The following is a 19,679-nucleotide window of genomic DNA, read 5'->3' as shown; positions in this document are numbered from 1 at the left end:
CACTTTATTAACGATAGTTTGTAACTTATTAAAGTGAATGACTGGATAAATAAAAAAACTCGAATACAAAAATTAGCTTAGAACTAGCAAAAAATTAACTTATTGAGCTGTATAACATTTAATTGGAAGCAATTCTTCCCATTTTTTGTTATTATCGTTCCCTTTCTGAATGGTTGTGTATATTATAGGATTTCCTGTCAAACAAAAATTACTTGCTGCATAGACAGATCATTTACCACTTTCTAGTGATTTTTGTCTTTGTTCTTTTCTTCCTTTAGGCTACCTCTTTTTTGCAGTTTACTCATTTGTTTGAAGCAAAATTGTCATGTTGTTGGATAAAGTACAACAGCAACTGTTTCGTTAGGCATTTTCCTCCATGATATAAAACTGTTCTTTTAAAGCTTCAAAAGTAAAAATAAAAAAAGTCTCCATTATTTACAGTCTAGCTCTTTTTTCTCCTTAAAATCTCACAACATTTTACTAACAATTAAAAATGTGCCAGTGTGCTTCTTGGTTGCGTCAAGCTCAAAAACTGGACTGGACTAAGCAAGAAAACTGCTAGTTTTTAAAGATTATAAAGTTGCCTGGAAATGAAATGGAGTAAAAAAACAAAAGGGTGGATCAAGACTTTTGCACACAGGCACTCATGCATGCAGTCTTACAGAAATTAACTGAGTGGGTGCCCAAGAGAGATCCCAGGAAACAGGAAATGACAGCAGAGGGAAGAGGCTGTTCCACAGAGCGGACAGACGCCAGCAGGCCTCTATCAGAGAGAAGACGGCAGGAAAAAAAAACAGAAGACGCCACATCCAGTAAAGCAGCAGGGGGAAAAAAGCACACAGTCAGACACCAAAAGGAAAAACACTGCTGCCAGAGAAGCTTAGGAGGACTCATGTCAGACTTGGTATTCGAGTCAGTCGTACCTTCTCCCACGTTGACGGTGAATGGACTTTTGCTGATTTGACCACCAGCGAAGGTGACAAAGATGGTGTGCTGGCCCTCCTGGGTGGGTTTGTAAGTGCAGCGGTAGCTGCTGTTGCCTTTGTCTTCAATGTTGCACGTCACAGTGTTCTTCTTCCCTGCAGGGTCCATGATCACCACCTCCACCTCGCCAACACCGGCACCTGACGGCATTAGCAGTGAGACCGGAGAGGCTCCACAAGCCCCGGAGCTTCGATGCAATTCCATCTTTGCTCACCTGCTGTGTAGACCTCAAAGTAGGTGGTCTTGTTGGCGATGTTTCCAGACGGCTCCAGGCCTGGACCCTGAGCCGTGGCCTTGCTGGAGTCTCCTTGAGCCATGCCTACCTCCACCTCAAAGGGGCTTTTTGAGATGTGCTGTCCTGCAAACAGCACCGTCACCTGCACAGCAGACAGGAGGATGGAAAATCATCCGACTGCTCCTGAATTTCTGCACATCTGTAATTCCACGCCTGATTCCACCTTTGGTGATACATAACCTGGGTTTTATCTGAATGCTTTATCTTTAAGGAAGACTTCAGTAAAAAATTAGGAACTGATTGCAGTCTGATTGAAAATCAAATTTGATAATTTCTCTTTAAATGTACACAGTACGTAATGAATGCAATAAAATATCCCCTTAAATTTGATCATAATCCCTTCCTTGATTTAGTTTAGGGATTCATTAGAGTCCAACATAAACCAGGATGTTTACTTCAAAATCTTAAGGACTTGAACTAATACATTCACTTTTTTTTAAAAAATGTTTGTCTTATACTTTAACATCTTCAATTAAATTAAAAGATGCATCAATGCAAGTCGTCTCAAGGTTGTCCAGCAGAGGACCAAAATGACCCAAGCCAAGTTAACTGAAACTGATCAGGACGTTTTTTTTTAGCTTCCACCTGAACAAACATGGTGGAATTACCATTCAGCTCCATCACTGTAATCCAGCCTGAGCCACTTCAGGCTTCAAGGGCTAAAAATAAACCCCTGAAATGTATGCAAGTCTATTTTTCATCAGTAGACCCAGAAAGTTACACAAAAACAAAAAAAAACAAACGAAAAGAAAAAAAAACCTTAACAACTCTTCACTAATCCAGTTTCTGAAAAGCAAATGCAGGTCAGGATTTGACTTGAATCTCTAACACTTTTAAGATGTTTAATATTAGATTTTTTACTCCACCAAGAGTGTCATGTTCTGTAGAGAAAGATTCTACAAAAGAGGAAGATGGTCATCAGTTTTTCAGGAGTGGATATGAAGGATCATGGGAGTATGAGTCAAAACATTGGGTGGAAAGAAAAAAAGCAATTGTACTTCTGGCAGACATAATCTAGGTGTGGGGATAGTTTATTAAAAAAATTGCATCTTGCGTAGATTGGGTGATGTTGGACAATGAAAGATCAAATCTAAAGACCGGAATGATTTCCCAGAGAATGCATGAAAACCTTAAAGAAGCTGTGTTTACAAGTCAACCAGCAGAATAAGGAGAAGCACTGAGAAGGAGAAAAGAAACTCCTCCATAACTATGTTAAACACAGCTAGTGTAACTTTCCACAGCTTCAACTGAATAATGTTTTCCAGCACCCAAAAGAACAGGTGCTCATCTGTTAATGGTTTTAAACCCATTATGAGACTGACCACGTCTGCTGAAAGGATGCTAAAGCTCAGCGTACCTTGTGCATGCCCGTCACTTTAGGGATGTAAACGACAGAGTAGGTGCGGTTTTTGTCGTTGTTTGCGGTCACTTTAGCCTGGAGGAAAAAGATGGGAGAAGCTATAAAAAGCAGTGAAAACTTTTAGCAAAGACCCGGACAGCTACAGAACCAGACAGACCTCCTCTCTGCTTCCAGCAGGATCCTCCACATAAACCAGAACCTCCCCCATCCCGGCACTGATGGTCTCCACTGTGAAGAGGGCCTTCTTCATCACAACATTACCAACAGGCTCGATACCTTTGGAGACAAAAACGAGTTGAAGGAATGCAACATTCGTCCATCTGAACTGGATACGAAGAAGCTGGGTGGATGTGTGGGCATTACCCGGGCCGTAGGCACGGGCCTTCTTGGGGTTGAGTTTGGGTCGGAGCGGAGCGCCAGGCTTCAGCTTGGCTTTGGGGAACTGGGACAGGTAGGTCATGACCGAGTGTTCGTCGACGTTGGGATCGACGATCTCTTCAGGGGTGATCACCTACAAAAAACATTATGAATTCATTGTTCTGCTGAAAAAAAACAGGGATGCTGTGCAGCAGCAGGGGGGGGGGGGGGGGGGGGGGGGTGACTGGATGACTGTGAGCTTCAGAAAACAAAACCGCAAACCAGCGTCTGTCACTAACCAGAAAGTACCTGAACCAGATTTACACGAACAGGAGATCATCTCAGACACATGCTGTCTGCAAAGGCATGGGGGGGGAAGGAGCAGTTTCTAAGCAAAAGCAGAAACTGCGGCAACCACAGACAAACTGGCACGCTATGCTGTGCCAACACAAGTGAACAGCATGAGAGTCATCGGATGTGAAACCTGTTTGAAGCCTCAAAACTCATCAAACTCTGGGATGTCGGTTCAGCAAAAACTGTTATTTTACAAACCCCTCTTGATTCAATTGATTCCCAAAGTTAATTTATTCAGAGCATTCAAGTTCTATTTAATTATAAGGAAATGTGTCCATTCAAACAAGGAGCAGATGTGAACGAAATGCAGTTTGAAGGCAAACTTCTGATTAACACTGTTGCTCTGCAGAAACTACGTTCTCTCCAATTTACCCACCCAGTTTATCGTCAGGAGGCTGATGGAAGCCAACACTGTTCCTACAAATTCATCTTGGAGACTTATCTGCTGAATTTAAAGATTTTTGTGGATAACGTCGAAATGAAATGACAGGGATTTTTCTTCCCTTTGCTTGTCTGTGATCATTGTACCTGAGGAATGCCCAGCCAGTCATCTGCCTGCTGCATGGCCTCACGAGCGTTGTCCACTGGTTTGGTCTGATCCCACTGGTCCCAGTCAGGACACAGACCTGCAGGACAGAATTTAAATCAGGGAAATCTCATTCTATCACAAACCTTTTAAGGAATCAGTTAAAAACAGTCACCCGTCAGTATTACAGACTATATCATCAGAAAAAATATTAAATAACACTTAGACTAGAATCCAACGCATGTGGGTTTTCATGGAGTTTTTCTAACTGTCGAGTTAATGATCTACCTGATCTTCAGGAACTCTTACTGCTGCAGTTCAGTTTGGAGGATTAATGGAGTGTTACTGAAACTCTGGCTCAAGGTGGTTGGTGGTCCACAGCTATGGCAAGCATTCTAAACATGTGCAGACAACCTTCATGTGCCTGCGGCTGCACCCATCCTCACTTACCTTATTTAACCCATGACCTGAGCAGCACACACTTCTGCAGTTCTGCTCACAAATGCGTCAATAGGTTGATCCGTACTTTAGATTTAGAACAATCGCGAGCTCTCCTCCAGGAGAAACTGCAATGTGTTCTAGTGGGCTCTGCCAAAAGACTGAAAGCTGCAGCCCCTTCAGAACGCTGCCGTGTTTTGGCCAGAACCAAGAGAACTGGTCACATCCCTCATTCTTGACTCTGGCCACCAGTTCAGTATAGCACTAACTTCAAGTACTAGCAGAGGGGTCTACAAACTCTGATCTTTGTCCACAAACCAGCAGAACTCTGACATCAACAGAAAGCTGACAGAACTTCAGTCCAGAACCAAACAAGATGAAGCCCCTTAAAGATTAAGCTAGCTTCTTAATGGACTCAAGATCCAACTCCGCCTGGTCCAAACTCAGGTCTTGTTTGTTGCACATTGTACATGAAGAGATTTTCTCCTGATAATTCGTGATGCCAGTCTGAGGAGTTCACTGGCTGCACATTTTCTTCAATTGACCCAAACATCTCCATCCCATCCCAAGTAGGCCCGCACCCCCTCACCTGGAGCGCAGCTGTCCACCAGGGCCCCCAAGGCACGGCCGGTCTGCCAGTCCCTGTTAAAGTTGGTGATGGGAAGCTCGGGCAGTTTGTTCTGGATCCATCCAAGCAGTCGCTGTTTCGGGGTCCTCTGTTTGCCATCGTCTGACTCTTCCTCTTCATCCCACATGGGCATGGAAATGGAATAATGCAAGATCAAGGTCCAGATCAGACCCAGGATCAGCTTCAGGTTTCCATCCACAATGGCTTTGGAGTCTGAGGACAAGAAGGGCAAATTGTAAACTTTCAGCCCAAAATCTGCTCTTTTATTTCACATTAAAACAACCTAAAAATGAGAGAGAGAGAAAAAAAAAAAGCTTCAAAAACCAGACTTTACATCTCAAGTCTGGAGATAGCAGCAGCTATCTAATCCACATTTACATCAGTGACAGGCGTAACGTGCAATCACCAACCATGCTGAAGAACCGTTTGTTTACGTTGCGGTGCGTCCCATCTGCTGTACAGATTTCAATCTGACTTTTGAACCACAAAAAAAAGCTCGAATTCAAGTTGAAAGAATTAGTTTATTCTTTAATTTAGCTCTTAAAAACATCCAAACAGCTACAGATTAAGACTCACTGCGTTTTTACTTTTGACATAATCTTTAAGTGTTCAATTTAATTCAGCTACAACTGTTTCAATGGCAGAATGTTTTTTTTTTTTTTTTAAAGCACCTTCCAACAAATATTTGTCCGTAGTTTACAGAGTGGTCTTGTGAACAAACCCCTAAAAGACAAAAGTATATATAATTTATTCAAAACTATGTTTCGGGGGGAAAGAAATTAACCAAAAATTAGAATTAACCTTTGGTGTTCAAATTTTAAATATTACAGAAACCGTGTAGAGCCTATCTTAAGCTCTTACACACATAACACACGTGGTTTTTACATGCATTTTCTATACTTTACTGAAAAAATAAATGCACACAACACTTAAAAAATTAATACAATTCTACACTTTGAAAACAGTGTTGAGGTTTTTCAAACTTCACATCTAAAGCTGCATTTCTTTTTTAAATAAACGATGACCTCAGTCATTTCTGTGCAGCTGTGACCTTATTTGACTCGTGGCACTGAAATGTGGCTTCAACCACACTAAGAGCTGCAGAGGTGGTGGTGGGGGGGCCCCAGAAGCTTTCATTTAAATAGTAAGAAACAACTAAAAGTGCATCCTTTGTTTATTGCTGTGCTTAAGTACCCAAACACACCACCCCGAGCACAGAAGAAAGTGATCCAAACTCAAAGCTAGTCTGGGCATGAGACACACAAACCCACATTAACAAAAAGTACGCGTTGCACAAGAATGGGTTGTTAAAGGGGGATGGGTGCAGCACTCTGCCTGAAGGAAAGGGTGGAGCAGGGTGTCCATCTCCTTGGTGATTAGAGCAACCAAGAAGGGAGTACGTGTTGCAGCTTACAATCAACCTTCTTTCCTAGAGGTTTCATAAACTGCAGTTGGAATTTTAAAGCAGGGAGTCTGTAGGCTGTTGGGCAGAGAGCCACGAGGAGACTTCCAGGGGGTCTAACGCAAACCCGCTGATTCCAAGAGCATAAAAACAAAACAGTGGAGAAAAAAAAGTTTAGAACATTAGCACTAGAGAAAAAAATAAAAATCCTGTTCCTCACGTAAACTGTTTTTTAAAAATTACAAATTTTACACATTTGACAAAATTGACAATTTCCAGGTGTAGGGAAAGCTAGAAAAGACCATCATTCAACAGCCATAAGTCCTGTATAAGTCATCTGAAAGATTTTCTTCATTGTTGCTTACTTATTAGCAGAAAAATTAATATTTTTCTAAATTTTTGGGCTTGTTTTGTAATAAACTAATCACATGATCCAAAAATCAAGCTATAAAACAAATTGAATCATGGCGTCCATACAAGAGTCAAGTTTAAATGCCACTGGTTTTAAAGCGAGAGTGCAGTCACACCCACAAATCATTCTTTGCTTTAACCCCCCCAATCCAAGCAGGAGGCCAGGCATCAGGAGGAAAAGGTTTGGGTTCAACGACTCAAACCCACAATCTTCACGTCTCAAGGCAAATACATTTTGATGCAGTTCATTTCAGGTGTGAAAGTAGCTCAACCTCTGCCTGACCTATTGACTGTATGTGAGAAGTGGCCTGAGTGACCCCGCCCCCTCGAACTCCAAACTCCCAAACTCTGCCAAAATCCCATAGACTTCTATATAAAAATAACCAACTATTACTCAGTTCAATTTGTCAGAATAACCACTCTTTTCTTGCACTGCCATTTTTAACATGTTCAAGATATCAACTAGAAACTTATCAGATGCCTCAACAAAAGTAGGTGGAGCCTGCAGGCCCCCACATCCAACGTTCAAAATGTTGGACAGATTCTCCTGGGCTCACTTTCAAGTGGTAGCGATGAGGCCTTCCTGCAAGCTCACTCCTGATTGGCAACAGTGGTGGTCATAAAAACATTGACCCAGACCGACTCGATCACAGCTTACTGACGATGTATGGGTCCAACATGGCAGCATCCAGAATGGCGAGAAAATGGCGACTGAATTCACTTCTTCTGGTTGGAGCTGGAAGCAAGAGTTTCTATGGGTGAGGTCACTCGCTCTGCCCAGTTCTCAGATGCAGTCAATGGTCTGAATCTGCAAAAAGCAACAGCTCTATGCAGCAACAGACAGACAGTAGGCAGCCAAACAGATTGATGCTGGGATGGTGCCAGTTTTGCTCAAAACAAAGTCAAAAACCAAAATTCTCTCTGTATGCGTTTCCAACTGTCAGACATTAAAGTTTATTTTCTCTGGTATATTTGACTTTAAGCAAGCAGCATCATGTACTTCACTTCTTAATCAGTGAAAGTGATGAGACAAAATATTCAATAATGACCCAACTCAGTTTCAGTTAAAACTGGTTTCGTTAATCTTACCAAAATTTGAAAGGAACACACAAAAGCAGTTTGTTTTTCTGCAACACATGTAGCTGTTTGCTAAAAACAAGTCGTCTCACAGCAGGCTTCTTGTCTGTGTTACAAATAAAAACAGGAGCTCAAAAACTGCCACAAAAAAAAAAAAAAAAGAAACGTGAAGAATGACATGCAAGTGGCTCCCAGTGGAAAACTGATTAAAAAAAGGAGTCGGGTCAGCTGACTGGATGACCAGTTACCATGAGAACCTTCCTGAACATCAGAGGTTCCTCTGGAATGAAATAAACTTGAGAAACAAAAGGGGGAGGGTTGGAAACAAGCGGTTGAGTAACAGGAAGAAAAAAAAAGACTGCCTAAAGGTATAAAACTGATTTCAGTTTTATTGTTGGAACTGCTTGGAGTTTGGATGCAGCATGCATGTACGTTGCAGGTTTCTACTTGCAGAAAAAATGTGGATCAGCTTTGACATGGGCGTGCTGAGCATCTCCCGTCCAACTCTTCAGCACAAACTGGACTACTTCAGGATGTCATTTCAGAATGTATGTTGTTAAATGTAAGCAAGAGTCTTCCTCTAACGCATGGGACTCCTCTTCCTCTTCAGGCCGTTGGGAAACACTTTCACTCACTTTCTGATCGCCTTTGTAAATGCGGGTTTCTGCTTTTTCGCAAACCGCTGAGAGTCTGCCAGCATTCCCCGGCAGAGACCACAGCGTTCCGATTCTGACGGAGCCCATATACGGACAGAGCGCCTAGAGCCCCCCGCCCCCCCACCACCAGATCAATCCCCTTGTTACCAGTTTGTGTTAGCGCAGCATAAACACACCATGCATTTAGCATCGTTTGTCCTCAGATTTCCCATGACTCATCCTCATTGAACCCCTCCCATAAAAGCCATGACAGTGCAATGATGACACTGCAACCCCCTGACCCACAACTTCCACTGAGCATGCAGGGGGGGGGGGGGGGGGGACATCAGGAGGAGAGGCTCTGCAGAATATTCCTGCTTTCCTTCAACATCTGGGGCAGATTAGACTGAGAGCTGGAAGGCCAAAAAAAGCAAGCAGCAGACCGTCAAGTCTCCGGATGCTTCTCCTCCTGTCCTGCAGGGGGCCGTCAACCGACCGATTCAGATCAGCGAAGACCCGACCACCTCTGCCGACTCCCAACGACTGATATCGGCGCACAGCATCTAAATTGACGTTTTAATCCGTAACAGAAAGGGCTTTAAACTAATTAGTCAGTCCCAATCATTACCTACATTACAATTATTACCCACCTACAGCGGCTCTTCTCTGAAGACAGAGGAGGAAGAATACATATTTTTAAAGAATCAATCATAGATCTTGGACCTTGTACTGCATGATCATTTCAGGTCTTTTACAACGGGGTGGGTCTTAGGAAGTTCACTAAGAATTGAATCCAAGATAAAAAAAAAAAAAGACCTCTACATTTTCTCCACAAGATAAGTCCATTAACTTAGTATTCCAAAATAATGAATGAACTACAGACTATGACCTCCAATATGATCTTTAGGTGAGAAACATTAAAAGTTTCCACAGACAGATCAGTGTGCAGAAGATGAATCCACTGCTGGGTTTGTAAGAAGTCTGATTTAGACAGTTTTAATAAAGGCTGGACAGAAAGGAAAATTAAAAGAATTAATATAATCCAATTCACTGGTTCAGTGAATTTTTCAAATGCAAACTCCTTTCAACGAAAAAGCAGTGTGTTAGTTTAAGTTGTAATACAAGAATTTCCAACTAAATTCTGCTTTGTAATTTTTGCTTTGTAACAAAAAATAAAAATACCAAAATTTAAATAATTTGTTCACTCAAAATTAAATTAGTTTATTTTGGCAGTGATGCACAGCTCTAGGTTTTACTAAATTGCTTGCAGCGCTGCAGAAGACAGGCATGATGGGATTTAGTGACAAACATGCACCAAAACTTCTAGCACTAAGAATTATGAAGGCATCCTATGAAGTTAGTCAATATACACACAAATGCAAATTTATACCAAATCCAAAGCAGAAAATTAACTAAAGTCTCACCGAATATTTCAATTTTCTTAACTTGTTTTACCCAGACCTATTGTCAGGTGTGGGCGGGGCTTACCCTGAACAACGCACCAGTCCATCGTAGGGCTTAGAACACTCACATTCACACCTAAAGACTTCAAACTCTTCCAAATTTTCCTCTTGTCAAATAAAAAGCTTTTAGGTTTAATTTTTTTTCCCAGAACAACATCTTCACAGCAGCCATGGAAGACAACCCCCTCCAAGTCTTCTGCACAACCTTCCCTTCAGTTTTATCGCTCAGGCCTGACCAGCCTTAAGTAAATGCAAAACTACAACTTTAGATTAAAACCCAATAACCTGAATCAGATTTTTATAGTTAAAATTGTAAATAATTAAACTTCAACACTAATGTACATGGATGTAGTTGACAACAGTAAAATGAGGGGGTAAAAATAACTAATTTAGGCAAATAGTTGGCAGAAAAATAGTATCAACTAAATTAACTTTTATCAGCTTAAGTTTTTATCATTCAAACAATCTGATAAAACAGAAGTTTTTCTTTATTTCAACAAGTTTTCAGGTCTCTATCATTTATTTCTCCTCAATAATGAGTTGATAGTTAAATCAACTCAAAAGAGGCCAAGTCTTCCCAACAGAGTGCACATAACACGCACGTGTGTGCGGATAAAGCATGCATATCCTTCATGTTTTCAGGCTGAGCACAGCGAGGAAATGTCACATTCCACGCTGGCCTCACACACACCCACACACACGGATAACAGCTTTCATTTTACTGCAGTTTTCTGATGTGAAGATCAGCAGCAGCAGGACTGCATCCCTGCATCCTCAGACACTCCGAGCCACCTCCCTCCTCTCAAACAATCCTCACTGAATAAACTACACTTCCTTTTTACTTCTTCCAGTCATCCTCCCTCCCTCCCTCCCTCCTTCCACTCTTGCTCACAGCTCCCTCCGCTTGACAAAAGTTCCCCTGGATTTTTAGCCTTAAAAGGGCAAAAGCAAACTGGATCTTGGCAGTCCTCCCATTCCACAGGCTCTGGTTACAGACTAGGAGGGAGGAGGAAGGGAGACAGAGGGGTGGAGGGTAAAGAAAGGAAGGAAAAAAAAAGGAAGATTGCAAAGCCGCTTGGAACATTTTTAAGCTTGTTCAGACAACAGTACTCATTTACACAAAAAAAAAATTAAACTAACGGGAACTAAAAAGATAAACGGGGGCCAAGTGGGTAGAACTATGAGGAGAGGAGACAAACTGAGTAAAATGAACAAGCTTTAATATGAGGCATGTGGCTTCAATCAGCTGTTTGCTTGCTGGAAACATGAACGAATACCATCAATTGCTCAGGTCCTGGCAAAAAACATGGACTTCTGGAAAAAGCTGATCTTGTCCAGACGAGATTTTGGCAGGAAGGAGACGGAGAAAATGCTTGTAACATCATAAAAGTCAGCAAAACACTCGAAGGATTTCACAGCTGCCATTTTTCCCCCCAAACAAGTTAGAGATTAAGCTGCCTTCTGCCTGCTTGTTGGGTCGGAGCGCAGGACCGGGGGGGGACGTCCCTCCAAATATGACGTAATGCAATAACTGGAATGCCACTGTACTGAATGGGAATGCACACTCTGCTAATCTGCTGGAATCACTTGACCCGTTCCCTTCAGCCTGCGGACACATGCTGCCAGAACAGAGTTTAAAAATCCACCTTTCAGGACAAAAACAATTCTGTTTAAGTTTTAAAAATATAAAGATTCATTCAGAAACAAAGAAAATTCTGTTACTTTAAAGAGAAATGACTGCATTTTGTAAAAAGTAAAGGTTTTATGTTAAAGAGTAAAACCTTTGCTTGGTAAGGAGGAAAAAAAAAAGAAGAAAAATTCCTCTGGTTGTCCCAACAGAATCTAAGAACCCATTACTTGTTCTTTACTTAGTACTTTTCTTCAAAACCAAACCAAATATTTGACCAAGGTTTTGCAGAAGCCGATAATAGCCTCACATTTTCACTTCTTGCCAGTCTAAGTTTATCAAATGAAAATGAGTGGCAGTTCTGGAAACTGTTTCAAAGTTGAGTTAGACCGTTGTACAGGGGAAACAGGCGCATCTGAAATTATTTTTTTAAATCATTTGTTTTTGAAATGCTGTAAAGTTTGACTTAAAGTATGCATTTACCAGTCTGCACAAGAATGGACAAACCAAGTTAACCTCAAGGTTAGACTGTGCAACACTCAGGAAACCCGGGAGCCACACTCAGACCAACAGGTCTGAGCAGGCTTGGTGTTAAAGTTCAATCAGCTCTAAGGCTAAACACATTTGAAAACCCATCTTTAAGAAACGGCAGCAGGCTTCAAGTTATTATTTATTTTTTTACTAAATACCATGCATAACTCAAACATGGTGGTATGGGCCTTGCTCCTTTGCATGGAGTATGAATGTTTTATGCACCAAATATTCTGGAGTCAAATGAAAGTCCACCTGACTGACAAATACCTATGAAACTGGTGCCGGAACAGTGACACCGAGCACACTTCAGGTTTTTCTGGGACACCGATAACACTGGTTTGTGTGACCAGAACTAAAGCAGTCGTGCTGCCCTGTCTGCAGACTGTGGACCAGACCGGCTATTCAACCAAAGACTGCTCATTCAAATGCAATATGTATTAAAGAATGATATACTTGTGACTTTAATTTAGTACCAACGTGGGTGGAATCAAGTTCACGAGAGACAACTTCATGAACGATAGACCAGAGCTGCCCAATCCTGGTCCTCAAGATATCTCACCCTGCCTCTTTTCCAGCTCTCCCTACATTTCTTGCTGCTGATTACCTGGATGAGGTGTGGTCAATCAGATTGGGGAGACATTTAAATTAGCAGAAAGCAGTCCAGAGAGAACTAAACAGGCAGGGTGGTAGATCTTGAGAACCAGGATTGGGCAGTCTTAATGTAGGATTAAGTACATTAGTCTGTCAGCTCGACAAAGGTGGTGCAACAGGGTCCACTGATCTAGAGAAGCACTGATTAAATTCAGGTCTTCATTTTTGAAATATAACTTTTACAGATTGACATCTAGAACAAGAGTTTTAATGTGATATTTTAGTTTTAACATTTCTAAATAAAAACAGGGACATGGCTGAAATCCAGCAACACCCGAGAAGAGATGGCGAACAAGACATTAAAGTAGTTCTTCCACACCGTTCATGTTAAATATCCGTTATAACAGAACACAGCATCAGTGCAGGTCGCTTAAAAATACTGCTGTGATTCACAGTCTGTGTCACAGACGGAAAGTCAGGGTAAAATTAAGAGATCCACACTATTTAAGATGGCTGAAATGTTATTTCAGGACACATGAAGCAATGAAGGACAGCTGAAGTTTCTAAATTTAAGGTTTCACATTTGAGCCAACTACCAAGGTTTAAAAAAAATAAAAATTACAATGAAAGAAAATTTGAGTCTAACCTCCATGTGAATCACTATGAAGGAGCAGACATTTGGACTAAACGTACATTAAGGTTTCTGATAGTAAATCCTGTAGCACTGCAGTTACCATGGTAGCAAAACTAACCTAAGTCACACAGCCGGAGAGAAATTTCACCATAAATCAGAGGGAATGTAGAGATAAGGTGCCATGACAGTCTGCTGCACCCAGACCTGCGCAAAGCGGCCAAATAAAAACATGTTAGCTGAACGTACATGTTTCACATAACGTTAGATCAATTTGGGTTCTCTGTTTGCATCCGAGTCTGTAAACCTTTGGTTTAATCCAACAGATTTATAGTGTTACAGCATGAAACTACTTTGTAAAGTTATGCAAATATTTCTTCTAATCATAGGGTTAGTGGAGTTTGTTCTCAAAGTGCATGATGCATGGTTTTAGTTCCAGAGCTTTCACTCAAAAGCACAACAATACCTTTACATGTGGTCCCGTGCCTGGCATTGCTTTTTATAAAGCTTGATTTAATTATTGATGCATGGATATGAGAAGAGTAAATAGAAACATTTAATTTTTTTACAGGCTGGCATAAAAAAATAAAATAAAAATAAAAACAAGGGCTGCTAAGTGGGACCACTCTTGGATTCCAACCAGGATTCTGGTTTGAATCCTGGCTGGGACCCTTCTGTGTTTGCATGTTCCCCCCCTGCATGCGTGGGTTTTCTCCAGGCACTCCAGCTTCCTCCAGGCACTCCAGCTTCCTCCCACCATCCAAAAACATGCTTCATAGGTTAATCAATTACTCTAAATGTCCCTAGGTGTGTGTTTGTGTGAGTGTGTGATGGTGGCCCTGTGACAGGCTGACAACCTCTCCAGGGCATAGAAAACGTAAAAAAAATACAAACAGATCAACTCTATTGGAAGGAAAAAAAAAAAAAAAAGAAATGCGATTTTTGCCCTCATGTTTATCAGCTTTCCAAAAATTTGTTTAATATGATGTGGACCAAGCAAAACACAAGAAGCAGATTTGGTATTCCTGGAAGGTTTGTCCTCTTTAAAAAAATAACTAAATTTGATCCTCTAAATTTCTACCAGTTATCCTCACAACACCTATAATATTTTAATCATGCAACTAAAACAAAAGAGACAACTGTTCATTGCCTCAGAGGTTGCTGTCCCAACCTGCATCTCCTCCCAGGCTGCAGCAGGAGAGCCGCCAGGTACAAAGTTACCCCACCACTCCTTCATGACGCATCCCGCCGCAGATGATGGAAAGAGCCAGAACCCATCACAACCATTCCACGAACTGCACACAGGCTCAGTCAAGCACAGGTAAGAGCGTTCCTGACAGTTTTGTTTTTTAAAGATTGCTGTGAGCCAAGACAAAGACTGCTGATAAGGGAATGAGCTCCACGCACACACAGATGAAAAAAGTCCTAATCTGCTGATGGGCTTCATGGAACACAGGATGAAGGGAAATGATGGGTGTGGACAGATGCATGCTGTGCCCTGTAGACAGGGACTCGACCTGCTAGATGGCAGCCTTTATCTGCAAGAACCCATGAAAACTTCTGGGTAATGGTTATGTGCTGCTGATGCATCCAGGTTAGAGAAGGTTTTGGTGATGAGATGGTTTCATGGTTTTTAGTCTGCAGAAGCTTCACTCAGGATAGACTTATGAATGAAGGTCATCCTTCAACAACCCACTCCAATGAATATCATGTTTTTGGTGATTTAAACATGTTCTTTTAGCATTTTTATGATGGACTGCTCCGCTCCGATGGATCCACTTCTAGATAGGATAGATCCACGCAAGTCTTTGTTTCCCTCGTCTGAGCTTGCATCTGGCTTCAAACCGTACGGTTGGATACCAAAGGTTAGGTTGGGGTGTGAGGGGCTGTAAGCCAGCGAGAGAGCATAAACAAAGGGATGTAGGGAAGTGGTGGCAGGCTTAAACTACAACAGTCCCCACCCACAACTCAGAGGTGATTTTCTAACTTATGAGCTCCTGCCGCTCTGCAGAAACTGTCCTTGAAAACCTCTCAGGTTTTTGATTTTAGCTAAAAAAAATAAAATTATTAAAAGACAACCGAGAAAGCTTTGAAAATGGATCAAAAGATAATCACAGTTGGAAATTAAACCAACCAATGATTTTAAAAAAACAAAAACAAAAAAAAACTGAATTTTCTAGAAAACCTACAATTGTGTTCAAAGTCTCCAGAAGAAAAGAAAAAAAGTTTCCTGCAGCTTCAACTTTATCAAATAAGCCAATAAAGTCCCATTTCGATCGTTTTATGATCCATTTTCACAGGGTTCCCTGTGGGTTTTTTTTGTTTGTTTTTTAATTAAGATTAGCCCGTTTTTAGCACCAAAAAAAATACGGTTGTTTTTTAAGACATTGTTTCTGCAAAACTGCAGTAGTTCAGAGATTAACCTCTGCGTTGTGGGCGGGACTGTTGGAGCTGAGCAAGCCTGCACCCTCTTCCCCTACCTGTTGCTAAGAGCACTTCATTCACATTCCAGTCCAACAAAATTGGTTACCAATAATCAGCGCTTTCCAGCGGTACAGTTTATATCCAGATTTCAGCTCAGATCCATTTGTCTGCAGGTTACATTCAGACTCATCAGAATGGAGCGGAGCATGGAGGTTTTGGCCCGGCCAGCGCATTTCGTCACGCATTTTGGGCTGTTCCTGTTTCACAACAATTAGAATAAATAAATACTCAGAATTTCAGTTTTAAGCTTAATTTTCTTGTTACATGTCCATCAGAAAAGTGCCACAAGAACGCAAATAACTTTCATCAAGTGGGTCTTTAATTGATAAATTTAAATAAATATTTTTAAAGAATTTTCACTATAAAATATAAAATAAAAACCAAGTTGAAGGTGAATCAGTTTTGAAGTCTGATCCAACATGTGTGATTCAACGAAGTTCTAAGTTTTATTCAAACTGCCAGGTGCGTTTTGGAAAAATCCATAATTGATCCGTCCTTCACCTGATCATGGGGTCTCTTTTGGGTGGAGCAGACAAGTCACTGCTTGGGTAATTTCTGATGCACATCAGCGCTCTGAACTTTTAGCAACAAGTAAAAAAGAAGATGAAGTGAAAACGGGTGTGGCAGCAGAGGTGGAGCGGGGAAAAGGAAGGGCGGGCGATCGTTTTAAGGAAAGAGAACCTGCAGGAAACAAAAAAGCAGAGAAGGGAACTGCAGGGCATAGAAAGAGATTGAATGCATGAGCAAGGATGGCTGTTTAGTAATTTGTGGTGAGCATTTCATCCTGGGTGTGTCCGTGTTCTGCCAAGAAAGGAGGAAGTCAGAGGAGGGCAGGCTGCCCTCTCATCTTCAGATTAAGTGATTCAAGCGCAGCTGGGGATGAAGATGACTCAGCTGGAGAAACGGCAGAGCCTGGTACTGCTGCCTGAACACCACAGAACATCACAGTCACAGAGAAAGTCGAGCTAACATTGATAAAGCCGAGCAGAGGCCATCAGAGCCCTCCTGCCTGCAGGGTGGCGGCTGAAGCAGCAGATTCACCTGCAGCAGTAAGAAGCAGAACCTGAAGCCCGGCGTGAGCCGCACATTCCTGAAGGTGACAAGGATTTACTCATGACTGATTCATGTTGACTCACGCTCTTCCCAAATGCAGAGTTCACCGTTATGAGAAGTGGAGCTTCAGGCGTGTTGTTGCTGCTGCTAGGTTATCAAGGTTATGTTAGGGCACAACCTTCTAAGGTTCTCTTGCAGACACGAGTTCTACGATCCACATTTAGACCCACAAACTCCAGCTCAGGAACTTTAGGAACATGGAAACCACACACTCATCCTCCTCCCACCATCAAACAAACTCCACACACCTGGACCTCCTGCTTTTGCAAGTCTAACTCGACATAAAACATCTGCGTAAACTTTAGAAGCGCAAGAAGATCTCAAACCCATTCATGCGCACGCACGCGTTGGACCCACCTATGGACACCAGCTTGATGTTCTCCTTGTCCAGGAACTCCAGCGCAACGGACACGTTCTCCAGCTGCATCTGGCGGAAGGTGGGCCTCTGGTTGTACTTTCGGAACATTTTCTTCTGGGACAGCACCTCCAGGAGCCCAATGAGGCGCAGCCCGTCGCTGAGGTCCGTCTGGAGGTTCCCGATGCGCTTGTTGACGCATTTGAGGTGCTCGTTGCACCAGCGCGTGAACGTGTTCTGCTGGATCTTTTTCCACGGCGCATCTTCGGCCAGGTCCTTCTCCGTGGCGGGCATTTCTGCGTCCTTGTCCGTGGAGAGAGCGTTGGGAGCGGGCGCGGCGCTCTGGTGGAGCCGTGGGTGGGAACCGCTCATTTTTATGCGCTCTGCTGCCTCCCGGTTCGCTGCGTTTGTCTTCCTGGGCGGGGTTTACTGAACTCCTTCACTCTCTCCCTTTTTTCTGTTTGAAAGAGAAGAAAAGTGCAAGAAACACGATGAGGAGGTGATTTTCAGCCTGAGTTAAGACGTTTATCCAGAGAGCTCGTTTAAAACAAGAAAGCTGCGTTTAGAAAAAGAGAGAAAAACAAACTTCAACGGTTTTTTGCTGTGAGACACAAACTGGAACCAATTAACTTGATTAAGACATTTCATGGACACCTATTAGGGCCAATATTTCACTAATTGCAAAGAGCCAGGCCTCCAGTGTCATTATTTTTTGACATAATGACAAAAAACAATACGTTTTTCCCTCAAATTAATAATTTGTGGCCACAATTTAGCATTTTGTGCACACATACTGCTATTTTGTGTTTTTTTTTGTGTGTGCACACGAATTAGTATTTTGTGGCCACAAATGAATATTTTAGTATCTCCAATTACTATTAGTAATTCAAGGACACAAAAGATCCATTTGAGGTTTAGAGGGAACATCTTGCTGTTTTTGAACGTCATGACTACGGCTCCACATTTCACAGAACTTCTTTTTGTTTTGTTTTGTTTTTCTCCATTGAATGTTCTAAATTTTCAGCAAACACGTTCTCTTATTTTTTCCAATTTATCAAAACTTGAATTCCTGGAGTTTAGGTTGAAGATATGAGCTCACATAAGGATAATGAGGTTTGATAAATATTTGAAATATTCTGCATTTTTATTAGATCATGTTTTCAGAAGCTAAATGTCAGCTTGACATCATGTTGTGCAGCCTCCCCCCCATTATTGAAGTTCATATCTTTCAGACATTAAACGTCTAGACTGCAAACAGACCAGACTCATGAGATCACACAATGATTCACTAATGACTTTAGGAGGAAAGGTATTCAGAATGAATTCATTAGAAAGCCGTTTCATGGTTTATTTGCACTAAAGCTGAACACTAAAATGGTAAATAAAGAATTTTTCTGCCAATCTCAGAGTAAAAGTAGACAGAAAGATTAAAGGCCAGAGTTTAACCCATTTCTAGTGTCGGTTTGAAACTCCAACATCCTCTCCCTCATTTGACAATTAATACAAAATATTTTATGTAGGTCTTTTATTAATAAAATTTTAAATCAAGTTTTAAAACCAAATTTCTTTCATTAAGTTGAACTTTTCATGCAAATACTACAGAAAACACAACACACCCCTGCACTCAAAAAAAGGAAATTACCAGCCAATTAAGTTTACGTAAAAGTAACTTGTCATTTCAACCAGAAAATTTTATGTTTGTAAATCTTACGTAAATGAATCATGTCGATTGAACATAAAAAGAATTCATTTAAAAGTTACTAATTTCAATCATGTTGATCCAATATGATACCATTAAATTGGATACATTAGTACTCGCAAGGAATTGTGGGATACCATTTTCTTTGTCTATCCGGGCAGATTGTGGTCTAAGTGTGAGTTTTTGTCCATGGGTTTTATTGTCTAGATGTTTTACTCTGTTTTAACTAGTGATTTAAACTGTTATGTTTATTATTTTTTTTGCACCATGAGTTAAAGTTTGGTAGAGGATGATGACCAACCCCCTTGTTTGGCAAAATGTTAATGTTCCAATACTTAACACAGAATTTGCGGTGTTAGAGCTCCTGTCTTGTGATGTGGGACTTTGCTGGGTAACTCATGTCCTTGATGTGAAAATTAAAAGACCCATTGGTTGTAACTTGTAACTTTGGAACAACGTATCAATTACAGATGTATACATAAAATTAAAGAAAAGAATAGAAATTTAAGTTACCGTAAATAAACTTAATTTACTTAGGTGTGACCAATTGAAGTGATTCAATTAAGTTGGATAAACTTTTTTCTTTTTGGAGTTAGCAACAATATTAATTTAAAGTTGGGTGCAACTGCTGTATTTAAATTGAATCAACTTAAATGTATTAGTTTGAACCTAAATACATTAAGTTGACCCAACCTAAATACATTAAGTAGGACCA

General features: G+C 41.3%; 1 protein-coding gene across 3 annotated transcripts in view; it reads right to left on the bottom strand.

Annotated features, from left to right (window-relative positions):
* Nucleotides 1-19,679, bottom strand: part of LOC101173301 (filamin-A) — a 48,935-nt gene that overhangs the window by 23,951 nt on the left and 5,305 nt on the right. For all 3 annotated transcript variants that reach the window (XM_011476782.3, XM_004070294.4, XM_011476783.3), the window contains exons 3-10: nt 17,268-17,722; nt 4,904-5,155; nt 3,879-3,976; nt 3,003-3,150; nt 2,797-2,915; nt 2,637-2,714; nt 1,199-1,361; nt 924-1,124 (exon numbers count right to left, since the gene is read on the bottom strand). In XM_011476782.3, coding sequence (XP_011475084.1) covers nt 924-1,124; nt 1,199-1,361; nt 2,637-2,714; nt 2,797-2,915; nt 3,003-3,150; nt 3,879-3,976; nt 4,904-5,155; nt 17,268-17,637 — 1,429 coding nt within the window. In that variant the 5' untranslated portion in view covers nt 17,638-17,722. The remainder of the gene's footprint in view (nt 1-923; nt 1,125-1,198; nt 1,362-2,636; nt 2,715-2,796; nt 2,916-3,002; nt 3,151-3,878; nt 3,977-4,903; nt 5,156-17,267; nt 17,723-19,679) is intronic.

Source organism: Oryzias latipes, chromosome 7 (genome assembly GCF_002234675.1).
Source record: "Oryzias latipes chromosome 7, ASM223467v1".
Taxonomy (NCBI): Eukaryota; Metazoa; Chordata; class Actinopteri; order Beloniformes; family Adrianichthyidae; genus Oryzias; species Oryzias latipes.
This window is presented reverse-complemented; position numbering and strand designations above follow the sequence as displayed.